Raw genomic sequence first — 27,454 nt, 5'->3', positions numbered from 1 at the left:
TGAAATACTAGATTTTGAAGGAAGACATGGAAATGAAGCGTCAAGCGTTGGATCAGCTGAGTGAGATTGGCCAGGATGTGGGTCAGTTACTTGATAATCCTAAGGCATCCAAGAAGATAAACAGTGACTCAGAGGAACTGACTCAGAGATGGGATTCCTTGGTTCAGAGACTAGAAGATTCCTCCAACCAGGTACCTTTTGCTTTGGGTAATGTGTTGTGCTATTAAGTGGAAATTTTACGTTCAGGTTTGTTTTAGTTTTTATGAAATAAAAGTAGTAGCTAAACTAAAAAGTTGGTTTCTTATACCTGGTTTACTATAAAATTGAAAAATTGACATGTGAATATCTTTAGTTTTCTAAAGTAAATTTTAGTAGACCTTCAAAAAACTTACTGATATCCAGTCATTCAACCCTTAGTAACTGATAACACTTGGACCTGAATCCATTAAATGATCTTGAAATCTTAAATAATCTTATTAATTTAAAGAATATTTTAACAAATTGAACAAAATTAACACTTTGGTTTGTACATGAATGTTCACAGCAGCATTATTCATAATAGCCAAAAAGTGAAACAACTGATATATCCATCAATAGATGGATGGATAAACAAAATGTGGTATATCCATGCAATTATTAGGCAATAATAAAATGAGGTACTGATACATGATACAACATGGATGAACCCTGAAAACACTGTGCTGAGTAAAAGTAGCCAGTCACAAGATTAATGCACTATAATTCTATCTATATGAAGTATCCAGAATAGGCAAATCCAGAGAGACAGGAAGTAGATTAGTGGTTGCCAGGGGCCAAGAGGGAGAGAAGGATGGGGAGTGACTGTTTTGGGCACAAGGTTTTTTTTTTTTTTTTTTTTTTTTGTTCTCTGAAGATAATATAATTTATTTAGATATCAATAAAGGAAGGAGATTTAGGAAATTCAAAAATATATGGAAACTATACAACACACTTATAAAGAACCAAGAAGTAAAAGAAGAAATCAAAAGGACAATTAGAAAATTATTTGAGATTAATAAAAACAAAACCAAAACATACCAAAACTCATGAATGCAGTGAAAGTAGTGTTCAGAATGAAATTGATAGCTTTACATGCCTATGTTAAAAAAGAAGATCTTATGTCAACATCCTAAACTTCTCCATTAAGAACTAGAAAAAAGAGTAAATTAAACCAAGTAGAAGAAAGAGAATAACAAACATTAGAGTACAAATATCTAACAAAGAGAATAGAAAACAATTGAGAAATTAAATAAAACCAAAATTTGATTCATTGGAAAAATGAACAAAATTGACAGAACTTTAGCCACACCAACTAAGCACAAAAGAGAGGACTCAAATTTCTCAAATCAGAAACATGAGATGATATCACTACCAACCTTATTGGAATAAAATCATTGTCGTCATCACCATCATCTTTTACATATTCTTCCAGAAAGTAGAGGTGTGGAGGACATTTCCCAAATAATTATAGGAAATATGTATTCTCCCATGCCAAAACAAAGATATCACAAGAAAAGAAAATTATGTATAAATATCTCTTATGAACATAGATGTGAAAATTCCCAAGTAAATACTAAAAATCAAATCCAATAACATATAAAAAGAATAATACGTTGTGACCAAGTGGGAGTTATCCCTAGAAGGGAAGATTGAAATATCAGTCAATGCATTACACCATATCAATAGAATAAAAGACAAAAACATGTGATCATCTAAATAGATATAAAAAAGGCATTTGACAAAATTCAACACCCTTTTATGATAAAAACACACACCAAACTGGAAATAGATGGGAGCTTTCTCAACCTAATAAAGAGCTTCTACATAAAAACCAACGACCAACATTACACTCAGTGATGAAAGACTGAATACTTTCTCCCTCATGTAAGGAACAGGACAAAGATGTCCTTGTACTAGAGTTTCTAGACAGGATGATTAGGCATTAAAAAGAAATAAAACTCATGTGAATTGGAAAAAAATAAAACTATCTCTGTACTCACATGATATAACCTTTTATATAGAAAATCCTAAGGAATCCATACACACACACACACACAAAACTATTAGACTGATAAACATGCAACGAGCTTGCAGGATACAAGGTCAGTATATACATTTGAATATATTGCTGTACGTTATTGATAAGTAGTCGTTCCTGAGGTCTGGAGCAGGGGTGTGCAAACTACAGGCCTTGTGGACTAAATCTAATCAGCTCCTTGTATTTGTGAATAAAGTTTTATTGGAACACAGTCATGCCCATTAATTTATCAGTACATATTGTCTATGGCTTTTTTCCTGCCACAATAACAGAGTTGAGTAATTGTGACAGAGACTTTAGGGCTTCCTTTTGAAATGATAAAACTATTCTGGAATTAGAAAGTGGGCATGGTTGCACAACTCTGAATATACTAATAACCATTGGACCGTACATTTCCAAGGGGAGAATTTTATGGCATGTGAATTATATCCCAATAAAGCTGTTATAAAACATTAAAACTGGATGATTTTTATTTCAGGTGACTCAGGCTGTCGCAAAGCTGGGAATGTCCCAGATTCCTCAGAAGGATCTTTTGGAGACAGTTCGCCTAAGAGAACAAGTAACTACAAAAAGGTCTAAGCAAGAGCTGCCTCCTCCTCCTCCCCCAAAGAAGAGACAGATCCCTGTGGATTTGGAAACTAAGAAAAGGTGAGAATAGATAGAGACTATTTTCCAAACCCAATCCCGCACATAATGTATTTTGTACTCAGAACTTATTTTGTACTGATCACTAATCGTACGCAAATTTAGACATAATTATTGTAATGGAAATTCAACTACTGAACCACTCACTACCTCTGAGTCTTCTGAATATTCCACTTTACAGTGCTAAGCATCTAAATCATCTGGATGATTTTATTTATCTTGGGTTCAATTGGGAGAACTGTGTGACAGAACCCTTCTTCCTTTCCCATCAGTTACCTTGGGTGGATATGATTGTCCATGATCCCTCATTTATTCTTTCTTTCTCTATCACAGTTTCTACAATTTTGCTTTAGATCCATCTCCTTATTCTTTGTGACTCTCCTTCCTCTTCTCACCTTTAAAAAAACTTACTTCAGGGAAGTAATTCATTTTCAGTCTCCTTTTCTTCCTTTTCCCCCTTCTTTCTTTTTTCATGTCTTCTTTCTTTGTTAATTCCTTTGTCATATTTATTAGCAGATTCTTCATGTTTAGCTTTAAAATCCATCTTTGGTAAAATATCTTTTCATTGCTGACTCAAAAGAAACTCAGGATCCTTATAAGAGGAATAACCATGGCTGGCATATAGTGAGCTTTTACTAGTGTCAGACCCTCTGCAGAGCTCTCCTGTGGGCGAGGTACTGTTCCTCACAGGCACTGGAGCAGGTAGTCTCAGAGCAGCCCTTGAGTAGTGCTATCATTCTTGCCCTTTGACAGAAGAATCCCAGTGCTTGGGTAAATGGGCTGTTATTTTTGCCTGAATAAAAATGATATGATTTCCCCAGTTTAGCTTTTATTAGACAAAGCAGGATTGTAATTTTATCTGATGACTTTCATTTTGATAATAAGGCAGTCCTCCTAAGAGCATCTCCTTGCAGGACCAGTGGACTTCTGAGTTGCAAGCAGCGGCTGTGGAACTTTTACTTCTGGAGCCAAGGTAGCAGATGAGGGAGATGCTTCTGATGTTGATATCACCACAGACCTTTCATTTCCTGAGTGTTTATATTCTGTCAGTGTATCTGGCAGGGTGTCTCTCCAGTGCTGACTATGTGCATTTGGAAGCTGGGAAGGTTGTAAAAGACTAGGGTGCATAAATACGTTCTGGTACCAATTCTGACTTCACAGGTTTAGTCCTACAAGACTGCTTTCTCTTCCTCCTCCCCTGCCCCAGACCAGATGCCAGTTACAAGCCCAGGTTACCTGTGTTTCTTACCGACTGGCTACAGGTTGGAGGTTTCCACGACCTCCTCCTGGGACTTCAGACGCTAGTCGCAAATCCAGGTTGTTACCTGTATTCTGACCAACTGGTTATAATTCAGAGGTTTCTAACACCACCTCCTCTGGTTCAGTTAATTTGCTAGAGCAGCTTACAAAACTCAGAGAAACATTTTACTTAATAGATTATCTGTTTATTATAAAAGGAATGCCACCCAGGAACAGCCAGATTGAAGAGATGTACAGGGCAAGTCATGGGGAAAGGGTGTGGACCTCCCATGCCCTCTCCAGGTGCCCCATTCTCTCTGAATATCCATGTGTTCACCAACCCGAAGCTCTCTGAACCCCATCCTTTTGGGTTTTTAGGGAGGCTTCATTACATAGTCATGATTGATTAAATCATTGACCTTTGGCGATTGATTCAACCTCCATCCCCTCTCCTCTCCCCTGAGGTCAGGGGGGTGAGACCGAAAGTTCCAACCCTCTAATCACAGGGTTGGGTCTCCTAACAACCAGCCCACCTTTTTAGCTGGGATCCAAAAGTCATCTCACTAACATAACAAATGACACCTTTGTGGCTCTCATCACTGGAAATTCCAAGGGTTTGGGGAACACTGTGCCAGAAATAGGGACAAAGACCAAATATACATTTCTCACTATACATCACAATATCACAGTGCGTAACTATAAAATCTTAAACACGACCATGTTATATAGGGTGAATTCTGCTGCAAGAAACAGAATACTGTACCCAAAGTGACTTAAACGATGAGGTCATTGATAATCTCACATTACAAGAAGTCCGGAGGTGGGGCAGTTTTAATGGGATGCTGTGGGTCAGCATCCTGGCACCTTGTCTCTGCCCTCCTCAGCATGTTGGCTTTTCCCTTGTCTTCTCATGGTCCCAAGATGCTGCTGTAGCACTGGGCATGACATCCTTGTATAACCTGCTTTATAGGCAGGTAGAGCAGTTTTTCCTTATTTGTTTAGTTTAAAAATTTTTAATCAGGGAGAAAAACCTTTCCTGGAAGATATCAGCTAACTCCCGCACCCTGGTCTCACTGGCCCGGACTCAGTCACTTGCCCACACCCTGGGTTCCTGGAAGGTTGAAACTGTCCTGCCTTTTCAGTCTCTATAGTTGTGTTCTGGGGTACTCGGGCAGCAAGGAAGAAGTGTGGGGAGGGAGGTGTCTGTTGGGTGGGCACCTAGTTGTGGATTCCACAGTCTTTTATCCATGGTTTGATTGATGCAGAAATGCCTTCAGTTCATTCCTGGACAAATGGAGGCTTGAGTACATCCAGTTCATTATAATAGACGGCAGTGAAGTTTCATTATTAGAAATTTTGCCCAAAGTTTGCCCCTCTAAGTCTATTCATGTGTGCTAGTTTTGCATCTTGGAGTGATATAGAGCTACGTCATCTCTCTTCAATATGGTACCTCTTCAGAATTTAAGGATAGGTTTCATATTCTAATTTACATTGTCCTAAAGTCTAAGTATTCTTAAGCATCCTAATGTGACATGGTTTCCAGATCCTTTAATGTTTTTAGTCTTATTAGCTTGTCTTATTATTACACTACTAGCTTGTCTTACACTATTAGCTTGTCTTAAAATGGGGCTGTCCGAGCAGATGTGAACCTTGAATAACTGCTTAGCACAGCTTATAATACATGCTTCAGAAATGATGGTTTATTTCCCCTTCTCTTCTCCTGGTGCTGCTAGTGGCTGTTTTTTGTTTTGTTTTGTTTTTTGTTTTCAGTCACCATAGGGACAGTCATTTCCTATAATCTAGATACATTTCTGTTAACATGACCTGAGATCGCTGGGCCTCTAAGGCGTTCACATTGCTCTTGCTACATTGAGGGCAGAGATGGAGTAAGTCTCCAAGGTCATTTAAAACATATGATCTTTGGTTTGTGCTCCTCTTCTCTGAAAGATTAAATAGAAATCTGCTCTTAAGATGACAGGAGGCGTGTACCCTTGTTTGAGTGATACTGTGACCCCTGGTTATGTACCTAGAGTGTCACAAAATCCCATTCAAAGTACAAGAAAAATTTATCTTGATGCAAAGACAAATATTCATAATTCACTAGAAACACTTTCCCAAAAGTTTCCAAAAAGAATCAGCAAGGACAACCTGTGCTTACCTGAAAGTCTCTGAAAATACCCAGATGTTGCTTTGAGAAGCCCTGGGGCAAAGCCCTGGACAAGAGCACAGACTCTTCAGCTTGAATCCCAGCTCTACCTTTTGTTAGCTTTGCTGCCTGGAGTAGTTATTTAAAACCTCTTCGAGCTCAATTCCTGCATCATTAGAAAGGATAATAATAGTGCATACTCACAGGGTTGTCGTGAGGATTCCTTGACTTAATAATGCATATAAACCATTTAGAGAAGGGCCTGGCATATGGCCAGCAACCAGTGACTGTTTCTCCTCTTGTTCCTCCTCACTGTGGTTTTGACTGACTTTCTCAACACCTCTCAAGTCTGTCCCCTTTTCTCCTTCTCCACTGTCATTTGGTTTGGCTTCCGATACTACCACAGCCTGTTCTCTGGACTTGCCTCTCTTTATTCTTTCTCCTCAGTGAACACAAAAGGGTAAATATAATCATGTCCGTCCCACACTTTAAACCCCTCACTGGCTCTCAGCTGTCTTTTGGGTAAGGTCCAACTCCTTAATCTATCCTGCAGGGCTTTCCAGTTACTGGTCCCTGTGGCTCTCTGCCACATTGTCAATTGTTCCTCCCTGAGTAGTGCTTGCTATTCCAGCCACACCTAACTACTTATAGTGTGCAAAGTGTGTTCCTCCCTTTCTTTGTTCTCCCTTTATGCGGAAAACTCCTGGGCATAATGCTGTTGTTCCCCAGGAAGCCATTCCCTCCCCGATTGGGTTAGGAGGCATCCTGTGAATTCCTGGGATTGTGCTGGTTTACCTTCACATTAAGAGCCCAGGCCAGTGCCTGGCATATAGGAGACTCAGTAATTACATGTTGAATTAAAGAAGGCATTAACTTAGGAATGTCTGTACTTGTTCTTTTCTGCTGTGATCTAACCAAATCTGTTTTTCATGATCTACAAAGGGTTTACGAAAGTATAAGTGGTTTCTTATAATGTTTAAAATTTTTATTTAATTATTTTCTTTATTTATTGACATTACGATTTTGTTCCTGTTTTTCATACTTTTAATTGTAAACGTATGGTCTTATTTTGTATGTTACTGTATTTCTGGGTTGGCTTTATTTTTGAGGAGTGCTTAAAAACACACGCCTCTTTCTTGAGCCAAGTGAAACAATAGAAGAAAATGACTGACATTTGGTAACATCTGAATCTCAAATCAGGTTTGATGCCGTAAGTGCTGAGCTGTTGAACTGGATCTTGAAATCAAAGACTGCCATTCAGGCCACAGAGATAAAAGAGTATAAGAAGATGCAAGAAACATCAGAAATGAAAAAGAAGTTGAAGGTAAAACATAAAACAAAAATATCACAGTGAATAAAATATTTCATCAGGATGGATTTGCTGTTGGCATAAAGATGTGATGGGATCCAAAATCTTCCAAAATGTAGCCGTAAGATACCTTTTAGAACGCTGTAGTACATTTTGAATCTATTCAAGCTGGCTGGCATTGGATTCCTGGGTGGAGGAGGAGTTTTTTTCCTCCTTCCTTAACCGGTTAATTGAGATGTGCAGGAAGGGACACTTGCTAAGGTGATCCAGTTGTCCTTACTAATTTTTAGCTTCATTAGATCTATCTTAATCTGGTATCTAATAGTACATGTGTGTATGCTGAAAATGTTTTGCCTTCCGAATGCAAGAAACTATTTCAAATCTCAAGATTTCTTCTATATACATTCTTTTTAGAGGAGAGACATATTTAAAACAAATAAACACTATAAAATGTATGGGATTGTAGCTCTGCTACTTTGTACCGCACGTGTGTTACTGTAAATTGCAACAGGAGATTGCAGTGATTTATGTCTTTGGGGTTCATTAAGTCTCTGTACATCCTTGCATGAATTATTTAGGCACCTAGAGCAAGTCTGTATCACCATCTGCATCAGCAATGGCGTTTATAAAGAGTTTGGTGAATGTTTAAAAAACAAGACGTATGTGTAGATGATGTGAGTTAGAAAGTGGTAGGTACCGATGGAATTGAGAGGAGGCCAGGCTTGCAGCTGTCTCTATACACTGGTGAAGTCCAGAAGGCAAAGTGACACTGAAGGAGGGGGCTTGGAGCTGGTCAGAAGGGCACACCAGGCAGGCAGTGCCCCTGAGCAGAGGCTCGGAGGGGGGCAAGCGTGTTGTGATGCTTGGAACAGATAATTCGTTTTGTTTTGTGCTAGGCGTATGTGTAAAAGTAGTAGAGAGTTAAGGCTGGAGAGGTGGTTTAGGATCAGACCCTGGCCGACTTTGAATGTTTGGATGAGAAGTTGAGACTGATTTTTGCCTTATCATTCCACTGTAACTGTTCTTATTTAGAGGTCACCATTGACGATTGCTTTCAAAATCCAAAGGATAGATTTCTATTCTCATCAGACTTCCTTTCTTTGCAGCACTTGCCACTGTTTACCTTCCCTTTTTACATGTCATTTAAAAAGGATATTTTTTTAAACTTAAAATGCTAGCAACTAGAACTCAATAATATCGGAAAAGGCAATCTTTTACTTATAACCACACAGTATGTTTTTTATAGGAATCCACAAATAGTCTAAAATTAGAAAATCTATTAATATACAGCATTAGTAGATTTAAATTAAAATCAAATAAATTTTAAAAGATAATCATCTCAATAGTAGTACATCTTCTTAACATAGCTTTAAGATGTCCAGTTCAAACCATCAGCCAACATTTTACTTAACAGTGAACTATTAAAATAATTCTCATTAAAATACACATTTATGAAATTACTGTTATTATTTAATGTCATTGTTACTAATAACATACTAATATCATCTCACTCTTGATGAGTTCTAAGATATAAATTTGATTATACAGCTCCAGCGCTTGCAATTAGTTAATGACTTGCCATTGCTGTGGGGATAAAATGTAAAGGCCACAGTGCCCTTACAAGGCACTTCCAGACAGCTCTCTTCCCTACCTCTAAGCAGAAACTCAGCACCTCTCACTCACTCGTCAGAGCTCCAGCCCTCCTGACTCCTACGCTTTTCTCAATATCCTGCCTTCCCCATGTGTTGCTTTCCGGGCTCCGAATGGCCCTTTATTAAGCCTTTGCTGTGTGGCTGAAATGCCTCCTACTTCAGAAAGCCTCCTTTAGCCTCATGAGGCAGATTCCGTATTGCTTTGACCATACCTCTGTGAAAGCCCTTATTGCATTTGTGTCATTATTTGTTTATATGCCTGCTGCCACTGCTTAGGAAGTGTGGATGATTTTCCCTTGAAACCTGTATTTTCAGCACTCTATGAAGTTCTTGGCTTATGGAAGGAGACCGTGTTGACTGTGGAGAGGGGGAATGTGGAAGCACCGTCATCAAAGCCCTCTGCACAGGGGCTCAAGAGAGCCAGGCATGGGGGCTGTGCTCCATCATTCCATATGCTTCTGGAAGGCCAGCAGATGATATTAATGATCGTTCAACAACCCAATTCTCAAAGGCAGTAAAGTGGCAGAGAATTTGGAAGCTACAGTGATCTTTATGGAACAAGTCCCACAAAACACTGAGAAGTTAAATGCCATCCTGTGATCTAGGAACAATTTTACTTCCAGAAATTGTTACTCTAATATTTGAGGGGATAAAAGTAACAATTGTGTATGTTTATGTAAGGCATGATTGGCAGTTCCTGTGTTTTTCCTTTATTTATAAGTTCGTTTATTTTGTTGTTTCAGACAAGAAGTAGTAGATGCCAAAGATCTGAGAAAAATGTAAAATAAAATTTAACCATTGCTTTAATCGCTAATTTTTCTTGCAAATTTGGGAAATATCAACTTAATTTTATTTTAGTGAAAGAATAACTTGTTCCCACTGATGCAATACCTGGGTGGAGAATCCCTAGTCTAATAATCTACCACCACCATAAAAAAGTAGCAAAAAATCAGTTTGTATAAAGCAGGTAATAATTTTTCTCCAGTTTGACGGTGACTTTTTACATTGATAGTTTAACAAAAATAAGTGGTGTTTCGTAGAATCTCTTGTTCTTTCTTGATCTTTGACTATAAAAATGGTTGTTTGACTTGGTCACATTAAGGTTTGTGTGGATCAAAATAGGAGAGTTAAATTTATTTGATAGTGCTTACATTCATAGACCCTAGAAGTGGGATTCTTCTCTAGGTTGTCTGGTTGAAGTAATATGGGTTGCTTGGATGCTTTGATTGTGCTCTTTTGGACACTATTTGAGTGGTTAGGTAATTATCAAATGGAGAAATTTCAAATACTGATTGTGTATACAACACATGTGTGTGTATGTGTGTGTCCATGGTTTTGCTCAGCCCTTTCTAACTAATTCTGGAAGATTTTGTCTTCCCCTGTCTCTGAGATATAGGGACATTGAGAATATAAAATCATAGAGACATAAATATTAAAATTAAGAGCCACTCTTTGAATATAAAGGATAAAATAGTTTGGTTTGGGTCCTAAAGCATATTGTTATTGTTAAAAAATTATGTATGAATTATGCTGGTAATTGAAGTTTGTGTTAGACCCTACACTTAGTGTAACACCAACAAATGATATTGGGCTCAAATTATTTCTGTCTTTCGTATTAATTAATTTATTTTTGTTTGGTGATCTCTGTCTTCATAGTGCATTCAGTTCATTTCAGTCAAACTGTTATTTTTATGGCGTGGAGTATACTGAGGCCATGTATGTGAATAAATATTCTGGATCTAAAATACTAATTTTAATTACCTCCTCTTGATAGGAACTCATGTAGGTAGTGTACAATTTTTTCTTCTTATAAAAGAAACCAGGGACTTCCCTGGTGGTCTAGTGGTTAGGACTTCACCTTCCAATGCAGGGGGTGCGTGTTTGATCCCTGATCCGGGAGCTAAGATCCCACATGCCTCGCGGGCAGAAAACCAAAACATAAAGCAGGGGCAGTATTTTAACAAATTCAGCAAAGACTTTTAAAGATTTTTTTTTGATGTAGACCATTTTTAAGGATACCAAAGTTTTATATTGTTTGTTTGAATTTACCTTTTGAAATTTAATCATCTCTAGTGTTCTGGAGGGCAGCCTGAAATGGCATAGTTTTATCTTGGTATTTTCTTAGGTAAACTTTGACTGTAACACCTCAAGAGAATGTGGGAGGGACATTAAATATAAAAACTTCAGTAAGCATTAATACTATATTGAGAAGAAAGTCTGCACTTTTCTTATATTGGGACTTTATTTTCAGGGATTAGAAAAGGAACAGATGGAAAGAAGTTCCAGACTAGATGAATTAAACCAAACCGGACAAATCCTTTTGGAGCAAATGGGAAAAGGTGAGAACCTTGATTTTTTTTTTTTTTTTTTAATCAATACTTTGCCAGACATATGGGAGTCAATTCTTAAAGCTACATCATCCAAGTGCCCCATTACTCTGTTATAGTAGTTGACGATCTTTAGGAACAAAATAAGCTAAACCAAGAAAACCGGGTTTGGTATAGCAGTCGTGAAAGTCAAATGAAAACAGATAATTTCATTTTTTATGAACATTTCTGTGCTACAAGAGAAGTCACAAAACTTAATTCACATGCATTAGGTAGAAAGGTCCTACCAGACTTCACCATGCTGGAATTTTTTGATGAAACTAGTTTGAGAAAACCAGTGATGTAATTATTCAAACATCTGTTTTACTGAAGAATTTGATGTGCTTTTCTAACTGAACTGAATCATATATCTGCATCCTAAGCAGCGCCACTGGTGTAGTGGTATCATGCAAGATTCCCATATATCTGCATCCTTACATAAGCAGACGCTGGGCAAATTACACTCTGTAAAGAAATTTCTTCTACATTAATTATCCATGGCCTAGGATTTATTTCAAATGTATTGAAGAGGAGGAAAGGCCGGGAGAATCACCCAGTTGTGCTTTCATTTCGGTTCAACATTTCTGGTTTTAAAGCAGCAGTAGGATTAACGGCACTAACCACATGTAGAGAAGTAAAATACAGTACTGTAAATTTAGAATAATGGATAAAGTGGAATGACAGTGGGAAATGTTAAAAACCACTTTTACTCTCACTAACAAAAGGCAGACACTCCCCCAAAATGAGAAAATTAAACCGAACATACAGACCCTATTCAGACGAGTGTCCCAATTTCTAAGCTTCCCACCCCATCCTAAAAATTTTTAATAACAGATTTTTTAAAATAAATGAATCTCTGCACTCTAATTCTGCCACACTCACTAAAAGCTGACACAGACATGAATTTTTTTTTTTAAACATCTTTATTGAAGTATAATTGCCTTACAATGGTGTGTTAGCTTCTGCTTTATAACAAAGTGAATCAGTTATACATACACAATATGTTCCCATTTCTCTTCCCTCTTGCCTCTCCCTCCCTCCCACCCTCCCCCTCCCACCCCTCTAGGTGGTCACAAAGCACCGAGCTGATCTCCCTGTGCTATGTGGCTGCTTCCCACTAGCTATCTATTTTACATTTGGTAGTGTATATCTGTCCATGCCACTCTCTCACCCTGTCACATCTCACCCCTCCCCCTCCCCATATCCTCAAGTCCATTCTCTAGTAGGTCTGTGTCTTTATTCCCGTCTTGCCACTAGGTTCTTCATGGCCTTTTTTTTTCTTTTTTTTTTTCCCTTAGATTCCGTATATATGTGTTAGCATACTGTATTTGTTTTTCTCTTTCTGACTTACTTCACTCTGTATGACAGACTCTAACTCCATCCACCTCATTACAAATACCTCCATTTCATTTCTTTTTATGGCTGAGTAATATTCCATTGTATATATGTGCCATATCTTCTTTATCCATTCATCTGTCGATGGACATTTAGGTTGCTTCCATGTCCTGGCTATTGTAAATAGAGCTGCAATGAACATTTTGGTACATGACTCTTTTTGACCTATGGTTTTCTCAGGGTATATGCCCAGTAGTGGGATTGCTGGGTCGTATGGTAGTTCTATTTGTAGTTTTTTCAGGAACCTCCATACTGTTCTCCATAGTGGCTGTATCAATTTACATTCCCACCAACAGTGCAAGAGTGTTCCCTTTCCTCCACACCCTCTCCAGCATTTATTGTTTCTAGATTTTTTGATGATGGCCATTCTGACCGGTGTGAGATGATATCTCATTGTAGTTTTGATTTGCATTTCTCTAATGATTAATGATGTTGAGCATTCTTTCATGTGTCTGTAGGCCATCTGTATATCTTCTTTGGAGAAATGTCTATTTAGGTCTTCTGCCCATTTTTGGATTGGGTTGTTGGTTTTTTTGTTATTGAGCTGCATGAGCTGCTTGTAAATCTTGGAGATTAATCCTTTGTCAGTTGCTTCATTTGCAAATATTTTCTCCCATTCTGAGGGTTGTCTTTTGGTCTTGTTTATGGTTTCCTTTGCTGTGTAAAAGCTTTTAAGTTTCATTAGGTCCCATTTGTTTATTTGTGTTCTTATTTCCATTTCTCTGGGAGCTGGGTCAAAAAGGATCTTGCTGTGATGTATGTCATAGAGTGTTCTGCCTATGTTTTCCTCTAAGAGTTTGATAGTGTCTGCCCTTACACTTAGGTCTTTAATCCATTTTGAGTTTATTTTTGTGCATGGTGTCAGGGAGTGTTCTAATTTCATACTTTTACATGTACCTGTCCAATTTTCCCAGCACCACTTATTGAAGAGGCTGTCTTTTCTCCACTGTATATGCTTGCCTCCTTTATCAAAGGTAAGGTGACCATATGTGTGTGGGTTTATCTCTGGGCTTTCTATCCTGTTCCATTGATCTATATTTCTGTTTTTGTGCCTGTACCAAACTGTCTTGATTACTGAAGCTTTGTAATATAGTCTGAAGTCAGGGAGCCTGATTCCCCCAGCTCCATTTTTCGTTCTCAAGATTGCTTTGGCTATTCGGGGTCTTTTGTGTTTCCATACAAATTGTGAAATTTTTTGTTCTAGTTCTGTGAAAAATGCCAGTGGTAGTTTGATAGGGATTGCATTGAATCTGTAGATTGCTTTGGGTAGTAGAGTCATTTTCACAATGTTGATTCTTCCAATCCAGGAACATGGTATATCTCTCCATCTATTTGTATCATCTTTCATTTCTTTCATCAGTGTCTTATAATTTTCTGCATACAGGTCTTTTGTCTCCTTAGGTAGGTTTATTCCTAGATATTTTTTTCTTTTTGTTGCAATGGTAAACGGGAGTGTTTTCTTAATTTCACTTTCAGATTTTTCGTCATTAGTGTATAGAAATGCAAGAGATTTCTGTGCATTAATTTTGTATCCTGCTACTTTACCAAATTCATTGATTAGCTCTAGGAGTTTTCTGGTAGCATCTTTAGGATTCTCTATGTATAGTATCATGTCATCTGCAAATAGTGACAGCTTTACTTCTTCTTCTTTTCTGATTTGGATTCCTTTTATTTCTTTGTCTTCTCTGATTGCTGTGGCTAACACTTCCAAAACTATGTTGAATAATAGTGGTGAGAGTGGGCAACCTTGTCTTGTTCCTGATCTTAGTGGAAATGGTTTCAGTTTTTCACCATTGAGGACAATGTTGGCTGTGGGTTTGTCATATATGGCCTTTATTATGTTGAGGAAAGTTCCCTCTATGCCTACTTTCTGCAGGGCTTTTATCATAAATGGGTGTTGAATTTTGTCGAAAGCTTTCTCTGCATCTATTGAGATGATCATATGGTTTTTCTCCTTCAGTTTGTTAATATGGTGTATCACATCGATTGATTTGCGTATGTTGAAGAATCCTTGCATTCCTGGGATAAACCCCACTTGATCATGGTGTATGATCCTTTTAATGTGCTGTTGGATTCTGTTTGCTAGTATTTTGTTGAGGATTTTTGCATCTATGTTCATCAGTGATATTGGCCTGTAGTTTTCTTTCTTTGTGACATCTTTGTCTGGTTTTGGTATCAGGGTGATGGTGGCCTCGTAGAATGAGTTGGGGAGTGTTCCTCCCTCTGCAATATTTTGGAAGAGTTTGAGAAGGATAGGTGTTAGCTCTTCTCTAAATGTTTGATAGAATTCGCCTGTGAAGCCATCTGGTCCTGGGCTTTTGTTTGTTGGAAGGTTTTTAATCACAGTTTCAATTTCAGTGCTTGTGATTGGTCTGTTCATATTTTCTATTTCTTCCTGGTTCAGTCTCGGCAGTTTGTGCATTTCTAAGAATCTGTCCATTTCTTCCAGGTTGTCCATTTTATTGGCATAGAGTTGCTTGTAGTAATCTCTCATGATCGTTTGTATTTCTGCAGTGTCAGTGGTTACTTCTCCTTTTTCATTTCTAATTCTATTGATTTGAGTCTTCTCCCTTTTTCCCTTGATGAGTCTGGCTAACGGTTTATCAATTTTGTTTATCTTCTCAAAGAACCAGCTTTTAGTTTCATTGATTTTTGCTATTGTTTCCTTCATTTCTTTTTCATTTATTTCAGACCTAATCTTTATGATTTCTTTCCGTCTGCTGGCTTTGGGGTTTTTTTGTTCTTCTTTCTCTAATTGCTTTAGGTGCAAGGTTAGGTTGTTTATTCGAGATGTTTCCTGTTTCTTGAGGTAGGCTTGTATTGCTGTAAACTTCCCTCTTAGCACTGCTTTTGCTGCGTCCCATAGGTTTTGGGTTGTCGTATCTCCATTGTCATTTGTTTCTAGGTATTTTTTGATTTCCCCTTTGATTTCTTCAGTGATCACTTCGTTATTAAGTAGTGTATTGTGTAGCCTCCATGTGTTTGTATTTTTTACAGATCTTTTCCTGTAATTGATATCTAGTCTCATAGCGTTGTGGTCGGAAAAGATACTTGATACGATTTCAATTTTCTTAAATTTACCAAGGCTTGATTTGTGACCCAAGATATGATCTATCCTGGAGAATGTTCCATGAGCACTTGAGAAAAATGTGTATTCTGTTGTTTTTGGGTGGAATGTCCTATAAATATCAATTAAGTCCCACCTTGTTTAATGTATCATTTAAAGCTTGTGTTTCCTTATTTATTTTCATTTTGGATGATCTGTCCATTGGTGAAAGTGGGGTGTTAAAGTCCCCTACTATGGTTGTGTTGCTGTCGGTTTCCCCTTTTATGGCTGTTAGTATTTGCCTTATGTATTGAGGTGCTCCTATGTTGGGTGCATAAATATTTACAATTGTTATAGCTTCCTCTTGGATCGATCCCTTGATCATTATAGTGTCCTTCTTTGTCTCTTGTAATAGTCTTTATTTTAAAGTCTATTTTGTCTGATATGAGAATTGCTACTCCAGCTTTCTTTTGATTTCCATTTGCATGGAATATCTTTTTCCATCCCCTCACTTTCAGTCTGTATGTGTCTCTAGGTCTGAAGTGGGTCTCTTGTAGACAGCATATATATGGGTCTTGTTTTTGTATCCATTCAGCCAGCCTGTGTCTTTTGGTGGGAGCATTTAATCCATTTACATTCAAGGTAATTATGGATATGTATGTTCCTATTCCCATTTTCTTAAATGTTTTGGGTTTGTTATTGTAGGTGTTTTCCTTCTCTTGTGTTTCTTGCCTAGAGAAGTTCCTTTAGCATTTGTTGTAAAGCTGGTTTGGTGGTGCTGAACTCTCTCAGCTTTTGCTTGTCTGTAAAGATTTTAATTTCTCCATCACATCTGAATGAGATCCTTGCTGGGTAGAGTAATCTTGGTTGTAGGTTTTTCTCCTTCATCACTTTAAGTATATCCTGCCACTCCCTTCTGGCTTGCAGAGTTTCTGCTGAAAGATCAGCTGTTAACCTTATGGGGATTCCCTTGTGTGTTATTTGTTGTTTTTGCCTTGCTGCCTTTAATATGTTTTCCTTATATTTAATTTTTGACAGTTTGATTAATATGTGTCTTGGCGTGTTTCTCCTTGGGTTTATCCTGTATGGGACTCTCTGTGCTTCCAGGACTTGATTAACTATTTCCTTTCCCATATTAGGGAAGTTCTCAACTATAATCTCTTCAAATATTTTCTCAGTCCCTTTCTTTTTCTCTTCTTCTTCTGGGACCCCTATAATTCGAATGTTGGTGCATTTAATGTTGTCCCAGAGGTCTCTGAGACTGTCCTCAGTTCTTTTCATTCTTTTTTCTTTATCCTGCTCTGCAGTAGTTATTTCCACTATTTTATCTTCCAGGTCACTTATCCTTTCTTCTGCCTCAGTTATTCTGCTATTGATCCCATCTAGAGTATTTTTAATTTCATTTATTGTGTTTTTCATCATTGCTTGGTTCCTCTTTAGTTCTTCTACCTCCTTGTTAAATGTTTCTTGCATTTTGTCTATTCTGTTTCCAAGATTTTGGATCATCCTTACTATCATTATTCTGAATTCTTTTTCAGGTAGACTACCTATTTCCTCTTCATTTGTTAAATCTGGTGTGTTTTGACCCTGCTCCTTCATCTGCTGTGTGTTTTTCTGTCGTCTCATTTTGCTTATCTTACTGTGTTTGGGGTCTCCTTTTCACAGGCTGCAGGTTCGTAGTTCCCGTTGTTTTTGGTATCTGTCCCCAGTGGCTAAGGTTGGTTCAGTGGGTTGTGTAGGTTTCCTGGTGGAGGGAACTAGTGCCTGAGTTCTGGTGGATGAGGCTGGATCTTGTCTTTCTGGTGGGCACGTCCACGTCTGGTGGTGTATTTTGGGGTGTCTGTGGCCTTATTATGATTTTAGGCAGCCTCTCTGCTAATGGATGGGGCTGTGTTCCTGTCTTGCTAGTTGTTTGGCATAGGGTGTTCAGCACTGTAGCTTGCTGGTCATTGAGTGATGCTGGGTCTTGATGTTGAGATGGAGATCTCTGAGAGATTTTTGCCGTTTGGTATTACGTGGAGCTGGGAGGTCTCTTGTGGACCAGTGTCCTGAAGTTGGCTCTCCCACCTCAGAGGTACGGCCCTGATGCCTGGCTGGAGCACCAAGAGCCTTTCGTCCACACGGCTCAGAGTAAAAGGGAGAAAAAATAGAAAGAAAGAAAGAAAGAGGCTATAATATAGTGATGTAAAATAAAGCTATTATAAAGCAAAGGTATACAGACAAAATCTCACCCAGAAGCATATACATATACACTCACAAAAAAAGGAAAAGGGGAAAAATTAATATATCCTGCTCCCAAAGTTCACCTCCTGAATTTGGGATGATTCGTTGTCTATTCAGGTATTCAACAGATGCAGGCACATCAAGTTGTTTGTGGAGCTTTAATCCGCTGCTTCTGAGGCTGCTGGGAGAGATTTCCCTTTCTCTTCTCTGTTTGCACAGCTCCTGGGGATCAGCTTTGGATTTGGACCCGCCTCTGCGTGTAGGTCGCCTGAGGGCGTCTGTTCCCCGCCCAGACAGGACGGGGTTAAAGGAGCAGCTGCTTCGGGGGCTCTGGCTCACCCAGGCCGCGGGGAGGGAGGGGTACAGAGGAGGCGGGGCGAGCCTGCGGCGTCAGAGGCCGGCGTGACGTTGCACCAGCCTGAGGTGCGCAGTGCGTTCTCCCGGGGAAGTTGTCCCTGGATCACGGGACCCTGGCGGTGGCGGGCTGCCCAGGCTCCCGGGAGGGGCGGTGTGGAGAGTGACCTGTGCTCGCACACAGGATTTTTGGAGGCGGCAGCAGCAGCCCCAGCGTCTCACGCCCGTCTCTGGGGTCCGCGCTGATAGTCGCGGCTCGCGCCAGTCTCTGGAGTTCTTTTAGGCGGCGCTCTGAATCCGCTCTCCTTGCGCGCCGCGAGACAAAGAGGCAAGAAAAAGTCTCTTGCCTCTTCGGCAGCTGCAGACTTTTTCCCGGTCTCCCTCCCAGCCAGCTGTGGTGCGCTAACCCCTTCAGGCTGTGTTCACGCCGCCAACCCCCATCCTCTCCCTGCGATCTGACCGAAGCTGAGCCTCAGCTCCCAGCCCCGCCCACCCCGGCGGCTGAGCAGACAAGCCTCTCTGGCTGGTGAGCGCTGCTCGGCGCCGAGCCTCTGTGCGGGAGTCTCTCCGTTTTTTCCTCTGCGCCCCTGTCGCTGTGGGATCCGCGCTGACAGCCGCGGCTCACGCCCATCTCTGAAGTTCGTTCAGGCGGCGCTCTGAATCCCCTCTCCTCGCGCACCAGGAAACAAAGAGGGAAGAAAAAGTCTCTTGCCTCTTCGGCAGCTGCAGACTTTTTCCCGGACTCCCTCCCCTCTAGCTGTGGTGCGCTAACCCCTTCAGGCTGTGTTCACGCAGCCAACCCCAGTCCTCTCCCTGCTATCCGACCGAAGCCCGAGCCTCAGCTCCCAGCCCCGCCCGCCCCCGGCGGGCGAGCAGATAAGCCTCTCGGGTTGGTGAGTGCTGCTTGGCGCCGAGCCTCTGTGCGGGAGTCTCTCCGCTTTGCCCTCCGCACCCCTGTGGCTGCGCTCTCCTCCGTGGCTCCGAAGCTTCCCCCCTCTGCCACCCACAGTCTCTGCCCACGAAGGGGCTTCCTAGTGCGTGGAAATCTTTCCTCCTTCACAGCTCCCTCCCACTGGTGCAGGTGCCGTCCCTATTCTTTTGTCTCTGTTATTTCTTTTTTCTTTTGCCCTACCCAAGTACGGGGGGAGTTTCTTGCCTTTTGGGAGGTCTGACGTTTTCTGCCAGCGTTCAGTGGGTGTTCTGTAGGAGCAGTTCCACGTGTAGATGTATTTCTACTGTATCTGTGGGAAGGAAGGTGATCTCCGCGTCTTACTCTTCCGCCATCTTCTCTCCTCCCCCCACAGACATGAATTTAATTCAGTTCATAGACTCATGAAATTACCCCACACACACCCAGATAAAGTCTGGTTTCCAAGCTACAGTGTCGATGTAGAAGTGAAGAATCTATGATTGTAACTAACATAAATTTAACACACAATTTATTGTAATTATTGAAGTATCTCAAGGGAAATTATATTCTCGCTCTGTCTCTAGGCCCCTTCAAGTAAATACTTGAAAAAGTAATCTCCAAGTGGGGTGTTCACACCCAGTAATAAGACACCTAGCTAGGGTGGAGTTTGAATGAAAATACTATTCTGTTTGGAAGGAAAGAAGGAGGAAGGGAAGAAAGGGTGGGAGGGAGAGAGGGATGAAGGAAGGAAGTAATTAAGCTGTACAAATAATCTATGACAGTGGTACATTTCCATAATTTCTAAATAAATGAACATATACTGGGCACATACATACTTTTGTGTATGTATGTGTGTGTGACCCTAGTATATATACAAAATAAATCAACATATTTTTCAAAAGGCAGAGAGAAAAATAATCCAAGCTTCTTTTAAAATGTGGTTTTCTGGGGTGGAGGAGGGTGATTGATCCATTAGGGACACCAGGAAACTTTCTGGAGAGGTGGAGGTATTCTATGTACTGATAAGTGTGTGTAGGTTTCTCAAAACAGCACAGTTTCATGTATTTCAATGTAAGTAAATTTTACTTTAAGAAATGTGAAAATAATAATGATTAAATGGGTGAGGAGTGAGTAGGGGTATATAGATAATTCAAGAATGGTAGAATGTCATTAATTACTGAAGCTGGGTAATTGATACAGGAGGTTCATTCTACTGTTCTATTTATTTGTATATATTTCCATCTTCTACAATAAAAAGTCAAGAAATGTAAAGATTAAAAGCTACATTTTAGAAGATTCTCGTCAAACTAATATTCCTAATTCTGCCATGGATGTCTGTGGCTTTTTCAAGGAGAGTTTCAGCAGACCTCCAAAGCAGTTATCATTGTTGGAGTAAGGAATAGGGTTTATAAGAAAAGCCTTTCAAAGCAAGGTGAGAAAAAGAATCATACGTAAAACTGCTTGGCAAAAATATTAATCTTTACATTCCCCTGAGCCACTGGGTCTGTGTGGGGAAAAAAGTTCTTTAATGCAGGTAAAAATTTCAAATATAAACAACACCTTATCAAATTTAACTATTAAAAAATACCCGTCATAAATCAATATAATGCACTAAAAGTGATCAAAATTCAAATAATCTCAATGAATTTACCTTAATGTAACTACATTTCTCCAATGCTGCCAAAGTAAAATTTTCTTTTACCACCTCCCTCCAAAAAGAATTCCCAATATATCAACATATAAGCCTATGGAATTTGATGATGATCCTATGTTTTGTAAACATTTCCCTTGATTTTAATAGTGATAGATTGAAAAGCTAAAGTCAAGTGAGAGTGACAGGAATATGTTATATGTTATCCCTTCTAGAAAATTAATAAAAGGATGGGATATTGATTTTGGCTTTTGATTAGTCATCTAAGAGTTGGATGTTCTGTAGAAATAGAAAAAGCTACAACTTTGGATCTCTGGGAGCAAAACAATTATTTTAAAAGACAATACACAGTTTTCCTTTTTTAAGATGTAAATTGTGCTTTATTTATTACTTGACACTCATCCAAACTATATCAAGCTTAGAGGAGGGAGATTTAAATTTTGAGAATTGGTTTGAAAGGGTAAAGTGAATGGATAGTGAAATATTGTCAGTGAATTAAAAAAAAACTATGGAAGAAGTTTCTTCAGCTTCCCAAGTACGTAAAATGAGTACCTCTTACCTATTTTCTGGATTAGTGGTGATAATTTTCCATCTCAAAATTTTATTTGCCAGCTTAATTTTCTTGTTTATCATAAATTGTCCTGACATGTAAATGAAGTGGCTGATATTATTCCTTTGCCCACTTAAAATAGAAATGACCTGGCAGACGCACAGCCTAGATCTCCATTGCTCAGATTGTCAGAAAAGTGGTAATTTAGGACTTCCCTGGTGGTGCAGTGGTTAAGAATCCACCTGCCAATGCAAGGGACACGGGTTCGAGCCCTGGTCCGGGAAGATCCCACATGCTGCAGAGCAACTAAGCCCGGGCGCCGCAACTACTGAGCCTGCGCTCTAGAGCACATGCACCACAACTACTGAGCCTGCGTGCCACAACTACTGAAGCCCACGCGCCTAGAGCCCATGCTGTGCAACAAGAGAAGCCACCGCAATGAGAAGCCTGCGCACTGCAACGAAGAGTAGCCCCCGCTCGCCACAACTAGAGGAAGCCTATGCGCAGCAACAAAGACCCAACACAGCCAAAAATAAATAAATAAATAATTTAATTAATTAAAAAAAAAAGAAAAGTGGTAATTTAGTTAGTTTATGACCTCCATTAACAGGGATAATTGAACTTGGACTGTGGTGTGAATGTTTTGTCTAGGTGTAATAGTCTACTCCTTGTGTGATGGTGGACAGTTTACTTCAGCAATTGACATGGGTGATATATCCAGATTATGTAATGTCACGTTTGCATTTCTAATTTTCAGTGGATACGGTGCGTTACAGAAATTTTCAGAATTGCATCATCTGTGGATCCTAAGTGACCTTTTGTTTTATATGCCTGGTTTTTCCCTTTAGGGCTCTCGTTACCCTGGATTTTGATTACAAAGTTTTATTGCTCCTGCTCAAATAATAAAGATGTTAAACCCATTCTTTCAACATGCATACTTTCCTCAGGACATAAAGATTCCTTTGTAGATTTCCCATACCTTTTCATAGTAATTTTCAGTGATTCAATGGTATTTTATATTAAGAGAAGGACAATGATAAAACCTATTATTATATGTAACTTATTTCTATGAACATTCTCTGCCTCTCAAAAATATGAGACAAAATTATGAGATGTCAGTAATAAACATAATGGCATTTTTTTTCCTGATGTGTTTCTAAAGTAGATAATCTTAGCACTGCATTTATATTTTGGCATTTACTGGTCTGTGTGTAGCATTCCCAGTAGGCTTGCTGATGCTTTTTGGGCCTGGCTACTGGTGCAGTATTCCTGCGCTCACCAGATTGCTCCCAGCACTGGGAGTTCCAGCCCTTCGTTTTGCAATTCCTGTGACCTGTGGTTTGATCACAAGTCTCAAGCTGCCTCCTCCTTTTTCTAGCCAGCTGTTTTTCTTGATGACAGAGGGTCTACCTTCTGATGTCAGAGCCCCAGATAAGTCCAGACAGTTCATTTTATTTCTCATGCTCAGACTAGAAACTAGTAGAACAGTAGGTTGCCAAGGATGGAGACACATGTTCTGTAGAAAAGGCAGTGGCTGACACTCCACTTATGTGTCTTTTGTGTTGGCCATCCCCCTCCTGAACTGCTATTTTAAGCTCCCCCTCTCCTGTTTTTATCAAGGAATTAAACTTAGTTATTTTTAAGTGCATCATTACAATGTTGTTGTGTTAAAAGGGACTTAAGGGAGTGATCATTATGTATGACATTGCCTCATTATTTTGAATAGGTTAGAATGTTTATAACAAATCCAAAACAAATTTTGTAATAATTTATAAAGTGTCTGCTTATTTTTCATGTCTGCGTAGAAGGTCTTCCTACTGAAGAAATAAAAAATGTTCTGGAGAAGGTATTATCAGAATGGAAGAATATATCCCAGCATTTGGAAGATCTAGCAAGAAAGATTCAACTACAGGAAGATATAAATGCTTATTTTAAGCACCTTGATGAGCTTGAAAAGACCGTAAAGACAAAAGAGGAGTGGGTAAAACACACGCCCTTTTCAGAATCTCCCCAGCAGTCCTTGCCAAGCTTGAAGGATTCCTGTCAGGTAAAGACACAACCATCCAGAACATGAAAGAATTCTGTGTCCAGTCCTGTATTTCAGAAGATGTTCCTTGTATCATGAACTTTAGGTTAATTCTGCTCTGATTAACTTTCTGTGAGGATGTTCATCTTCAGCGAATCATGTGGTCATATTTTCTCTTCATAGCAAGAATTAACAGACCTCCGTAGCCACCACCCCAGAATTGAAATGCTGCGTGCAAGCTGCTCAGCCCTGAAGTCTCAGCCTTCTGCCCCAGATTTTGTCCAGCGGGATTTTGAGAGCCTTGTGGGCCGTTACCAAGCTGTGCAACAGGATTTAGAGGAGCGTCACCAACAACTCGAGAACGGTAAACCCATTCTCTTGCGTTTTCGTATTAGACAAACCCACCATCTCCTTTCTCAGTTTGCCTTAACTTAAAAATTACTCCCAATATTTAGACCTTTAGTACACTTGCTTGTTTTGCACCAGCCTCACTCTGTTTTCCTCTGTGCCTGGTACTGTTCCAGTTCTTAAAGTATACTCAGGCTATTTCCTGGATTCACCCTTGTTTGTAAAAATGCAGACAGCTTTCATGTGCTATTAAAATTGGGTTAATAGGACATGATGATTTTTAAAGAGTTTTTTTAGGCATGTTGTTTCTCCTTTTCACTGAAGGAGGCCAGCTGATAATCATTACTAGCAGGCCTAAAAAGAATGATCACTTGCTTCTGTTTGCTCAAAATGGTTGCAGTTTTAGCAATGCCATCTCCTCTTTTCAAAGAAATCGTCTTCCTCTTTCAAAGTCTGAAAAATTTTCAAGAGTTTTTACTTCTGAAATAAGCCTGGTTTGGGAAAGTTAACTGTTAAAGGTTTTGAAAGCTCATCCCTCATATATTATATTTTTTTCTCCTTGGCTTTTAAGTCAGGAATTGTGTTGCATTATGTAACGTTATGGGGAGTGCATGCTAAACAGCTACACACTTAACCATACCCTTCCTTGCAGCAATCGTAGATTATATAATGACTTGTAAGACTCTGTATGTGCATGGTAAGCAAATGTATCATGTTTCCTTTCTTCTGGAAAGGCATTTGGCCACCATACTCTTTGTTTATTGAATTCAGTTAACTTAGACTGTGAAGCGTTTGAGAGTACCTCCTTTTCAATTTGCTGTTCTAAAATATGCTTTCATTTTTGACAAAGCAGTTTATTTTATTTTTTTTTTAAGTTTAATTTTTATTTATTTATTTATTTATTTATGGCTGTGTTGGGTCTTCGTTTCTGTGCGAGGGCTTTCTCTAGTTGTGGCAAGTGAGGGCCACTCTTCATCGCGGTGCATGGGCCTCTCATTATCGCAGCCTCTCTTGTTGCGGAGCACAGGCTCCAGACGCGCAGGCTCAGTAATTGTGGCTCACGGGCCTAGTTGCTCCGCGGCATGTGGGATCTTCCCAGACCAGGGCTCGAACCCGTGTCCCTTGCATTGGCAGGCAGATTCTCAACCACTGCGCCACCAGGGAAGCCCCGACAAAGCAGTTTAAATGTTCAGTTTCTTAACTTTAAAACAATTGGTAAATTTATTTTTTTTTTTTTTGTTTTTAATTGTGGTAAAATATACATAACATAAAATTTACCATTTTAACCATTTTAAAGTGTAGAGTTCAGTAGTGGAAAATATATTCATATTGTTGTGCAACCCATCCCCAGAACTTTTTCGTCTTATAAAACCGAAACTCTGTACCCGTTAAACAGCAGCTCTTTATTCCTTCCTCCCTCCAGCCCCTGGCAACCACCATTCTACTTTCTGTTTCTATGAGTTTGACTAGTCTATATACGTCACCTAAGTGGGATCATACATTTTTTGTTTTTTTGTGACTGGCTTATTTCACTTATCCTCAAAGTTCTTTTGTGTGGGTTGCACGTGTTGGAATTTCCTTCCTTTTTAAGGCTGAGTAGTATTCCATTGTATGTATACACCATATTTTGTTCATCCATTCATTTGTAGATGGGCGTTTGGGTTGTTTCCACCCTTTGGCTGTTGTGACTTTTGCTGCTACTTGGTTTCACCTCTTTGTGCGTCAAATGAACTGGCTTCCTCTCTACACAAGTGTTGCTTGTCTGTAAATTTGACATCAGTGGCTGAAGTAGACATCACTCCAGCTGCCTTGTGCAGCCGTTATTTCTCAGGGTACCTGTGTGGCCTGGCTGTGGTGTTCAGTGTAACGTCCACCCCTCTGTGGATGGCAGTTTGTCTACACGCCTGAACTTAGAGGAAGACTGGTTGAGGGGATCTTTGTCTCCTTTTATTCTTTGTGTAGCCACTGGGGAAAAGGAGATTATATGAGACAAAAGGAACATTGTAGTACCATCTTCAGAGAGTCATTTCATCATGATGAAATGGAGAAAAATGATGGTGGGTTACTTAATATTTCAAACATCAGCATCTGCAGGAATGAAGTCACTATATGACTCTCAGAAATGCCAATGGAGTGATTTATTGTGTCTCTAACAGAGACCCTTTTTAATCTTAATTACAGAGTTTAACTTCTTATGTATTAGAATTCACTTATTAAATAGGAAGATTAACAGTACATATAACAATATTAGTTTCCTGCCATTATTTTCTCAAAGTAAGTATTTTTCAATAAACAGAACTGAAGAGCCGACCTGGACGTGCGTATTTGGAAACACTGAAAACGCTGACAGATCTGCTAAATGATTCCGAAAATAAGGCCCAGACGTCTTTGAATGTCTTGAATGATCTTGCAAAGGTGGAGAAGGCCCTGCAGGAAGAAAAGGTAATATATATTATAGGTCCTAAGACCTACAGACCTAAGAAGTTTAGGCTCATTTCTAATATCTCATATCACATATTTTGAAATATTTTTTCAGCTATTTAAAAAATATATTAGTTTTGGTCAAAATTAGTCAAACATTTCTTATATTTCTTGTAATTTGAAGGTTAACCACTATAATGTAGGACCTCAGCTAAAAGATAGTTATTAAATATTTTTAATAGAATAAAAGCATCTTTTCTCCTTCTATTGTGACTAGCTTAAAATTCTCAACCATATAAAGTATCTTTAATGAAATGAAGACAATCAATTGTGTTGTTTTTTTACTGTATTGAATGAAAATGCTTCCCTGGTCATTTAAGATATGTGCCTCTGCACTATTTCATCAGATGCAACAGATCCACCATGGAGCCCAGCACACTGGGCCCTCACTGGGCGTGTTGTTCCGCTGGTTTTTAGTGCAGAGGATACATTGTGTCTAAACGACACACAACTCATGTAGCTGTGACTTTTCTGATCACACTTATTCTTTTTTCATGAGTTTTTCACAATTCTTTTTTGATCAAATTCTTTTTAAAAAGTGACTTTGACTGTTTATAGCCAGTATTACTACATCTGCACAGACAAATTATTGTGTGTATTTTTAATCTTGAAAACTGTTTTCCAGGCCCTTGATGAAATCCTAGAGAATCAAAAACCTATACTGCATAAACTTGCAGAAGAAACAAAGGCTTTGGAGAAAAATGTTTCTCCAGATGTAGAAAAACTGTATAAGCAAGAATTTGATGATGTTCAAGGAAAGTGGAACAGACTAAAGGTCAAGGTTTCCAAAGATCTGCATTTGCTTGAAGAAATTACCCCCAAACTCAGAACTTTTGAGGTAAATCTAAAGGCCATTAGGAGTTTAAGTTTATTACAGAGTAAAATAGTAATTATCAGTAACTAACTATTATTTGAGTATTTTGCATTCTTTCTGGCCCCATGTTTATTATGTACTTAAGTTGGCATGTATAAATCCCAACCAAAGACATACTTTTAATGTGCTGGGGAACACATTTATCTCCTTTGGCCTTGCAAAAAGGTTTCTTGGTAGAGGTCA

At 39.2% G+C, this 27,454-nt stretch overlaps 1 protein-coding gene across 5 annotated transcripts in view; it reads left to right on the top strand.

Annotated features, from left to right (window-relative positions):
• UTRN (utrophin) overlaps positions 1 to 27,454 on the top strand; it is a 505,750-nt gene that overhangs the window by 139,097 nt on the left and 339,199 nt on the right. For all 5 annotated transcript variants that reach the window (XM_068550755.1, XM_068550756.1, XM_068550752.1 and 2 more), the window contains exons 16-23: positions 12 to 191; positions 2,535 to 2,704; positions 7,287 to 7,410; positions 11,299 to 11,386; positions 23,348 to 23,589; positions 23,752 to 23,932; positions 26,213 to 26,358; positions 27,023 to 27,235. In XM_068550755.1, coding sequence (XP_068406856.1) covers positions 12 to 191; positions 2,535 to 2,704; positions 7,287 to 7,410; positions 11,299 to 11,386; positions 23,348 to 23,589; positions 23,752 to 23,932; positions 26,213 to 26,358; positions 27,023 to 27,235 — 1,344 coding nt within the window. The remainder of the gene's footprint in view (positions 1 to 11; positions 192 to 2,534; positions 2,705 to 7,286; positions 7,411 to 11,298; positions 11,387 to 23,347; positions 23,590 to 23,751; positions 23,933 to 26,212; positions 26,359 to 27,022; positions 27,236 to 27,454) is intronic.

This window comes from Eschrichtius robustus, chromosome 9, assembly GCF_028021215.1.
Source record: "Eschrichtius robustus isolate mEscRob2 chromosome 9, mEscRob2.pri, whole genome shotgun sequence".
NCBI classification, from domain to species: domain Eukaryota; kingdom Metazoa; phylum Chordata; class Mammalia; order Artiodactyla; family Eschrichtiidae; genus Eschrichtius; species Eschrichtius robustus.
The sequence above is the reverse complement of the archived record's forward strand: the minus strand, read 5'-3'. Positions and strand labels throughout refer to the sequence as shown.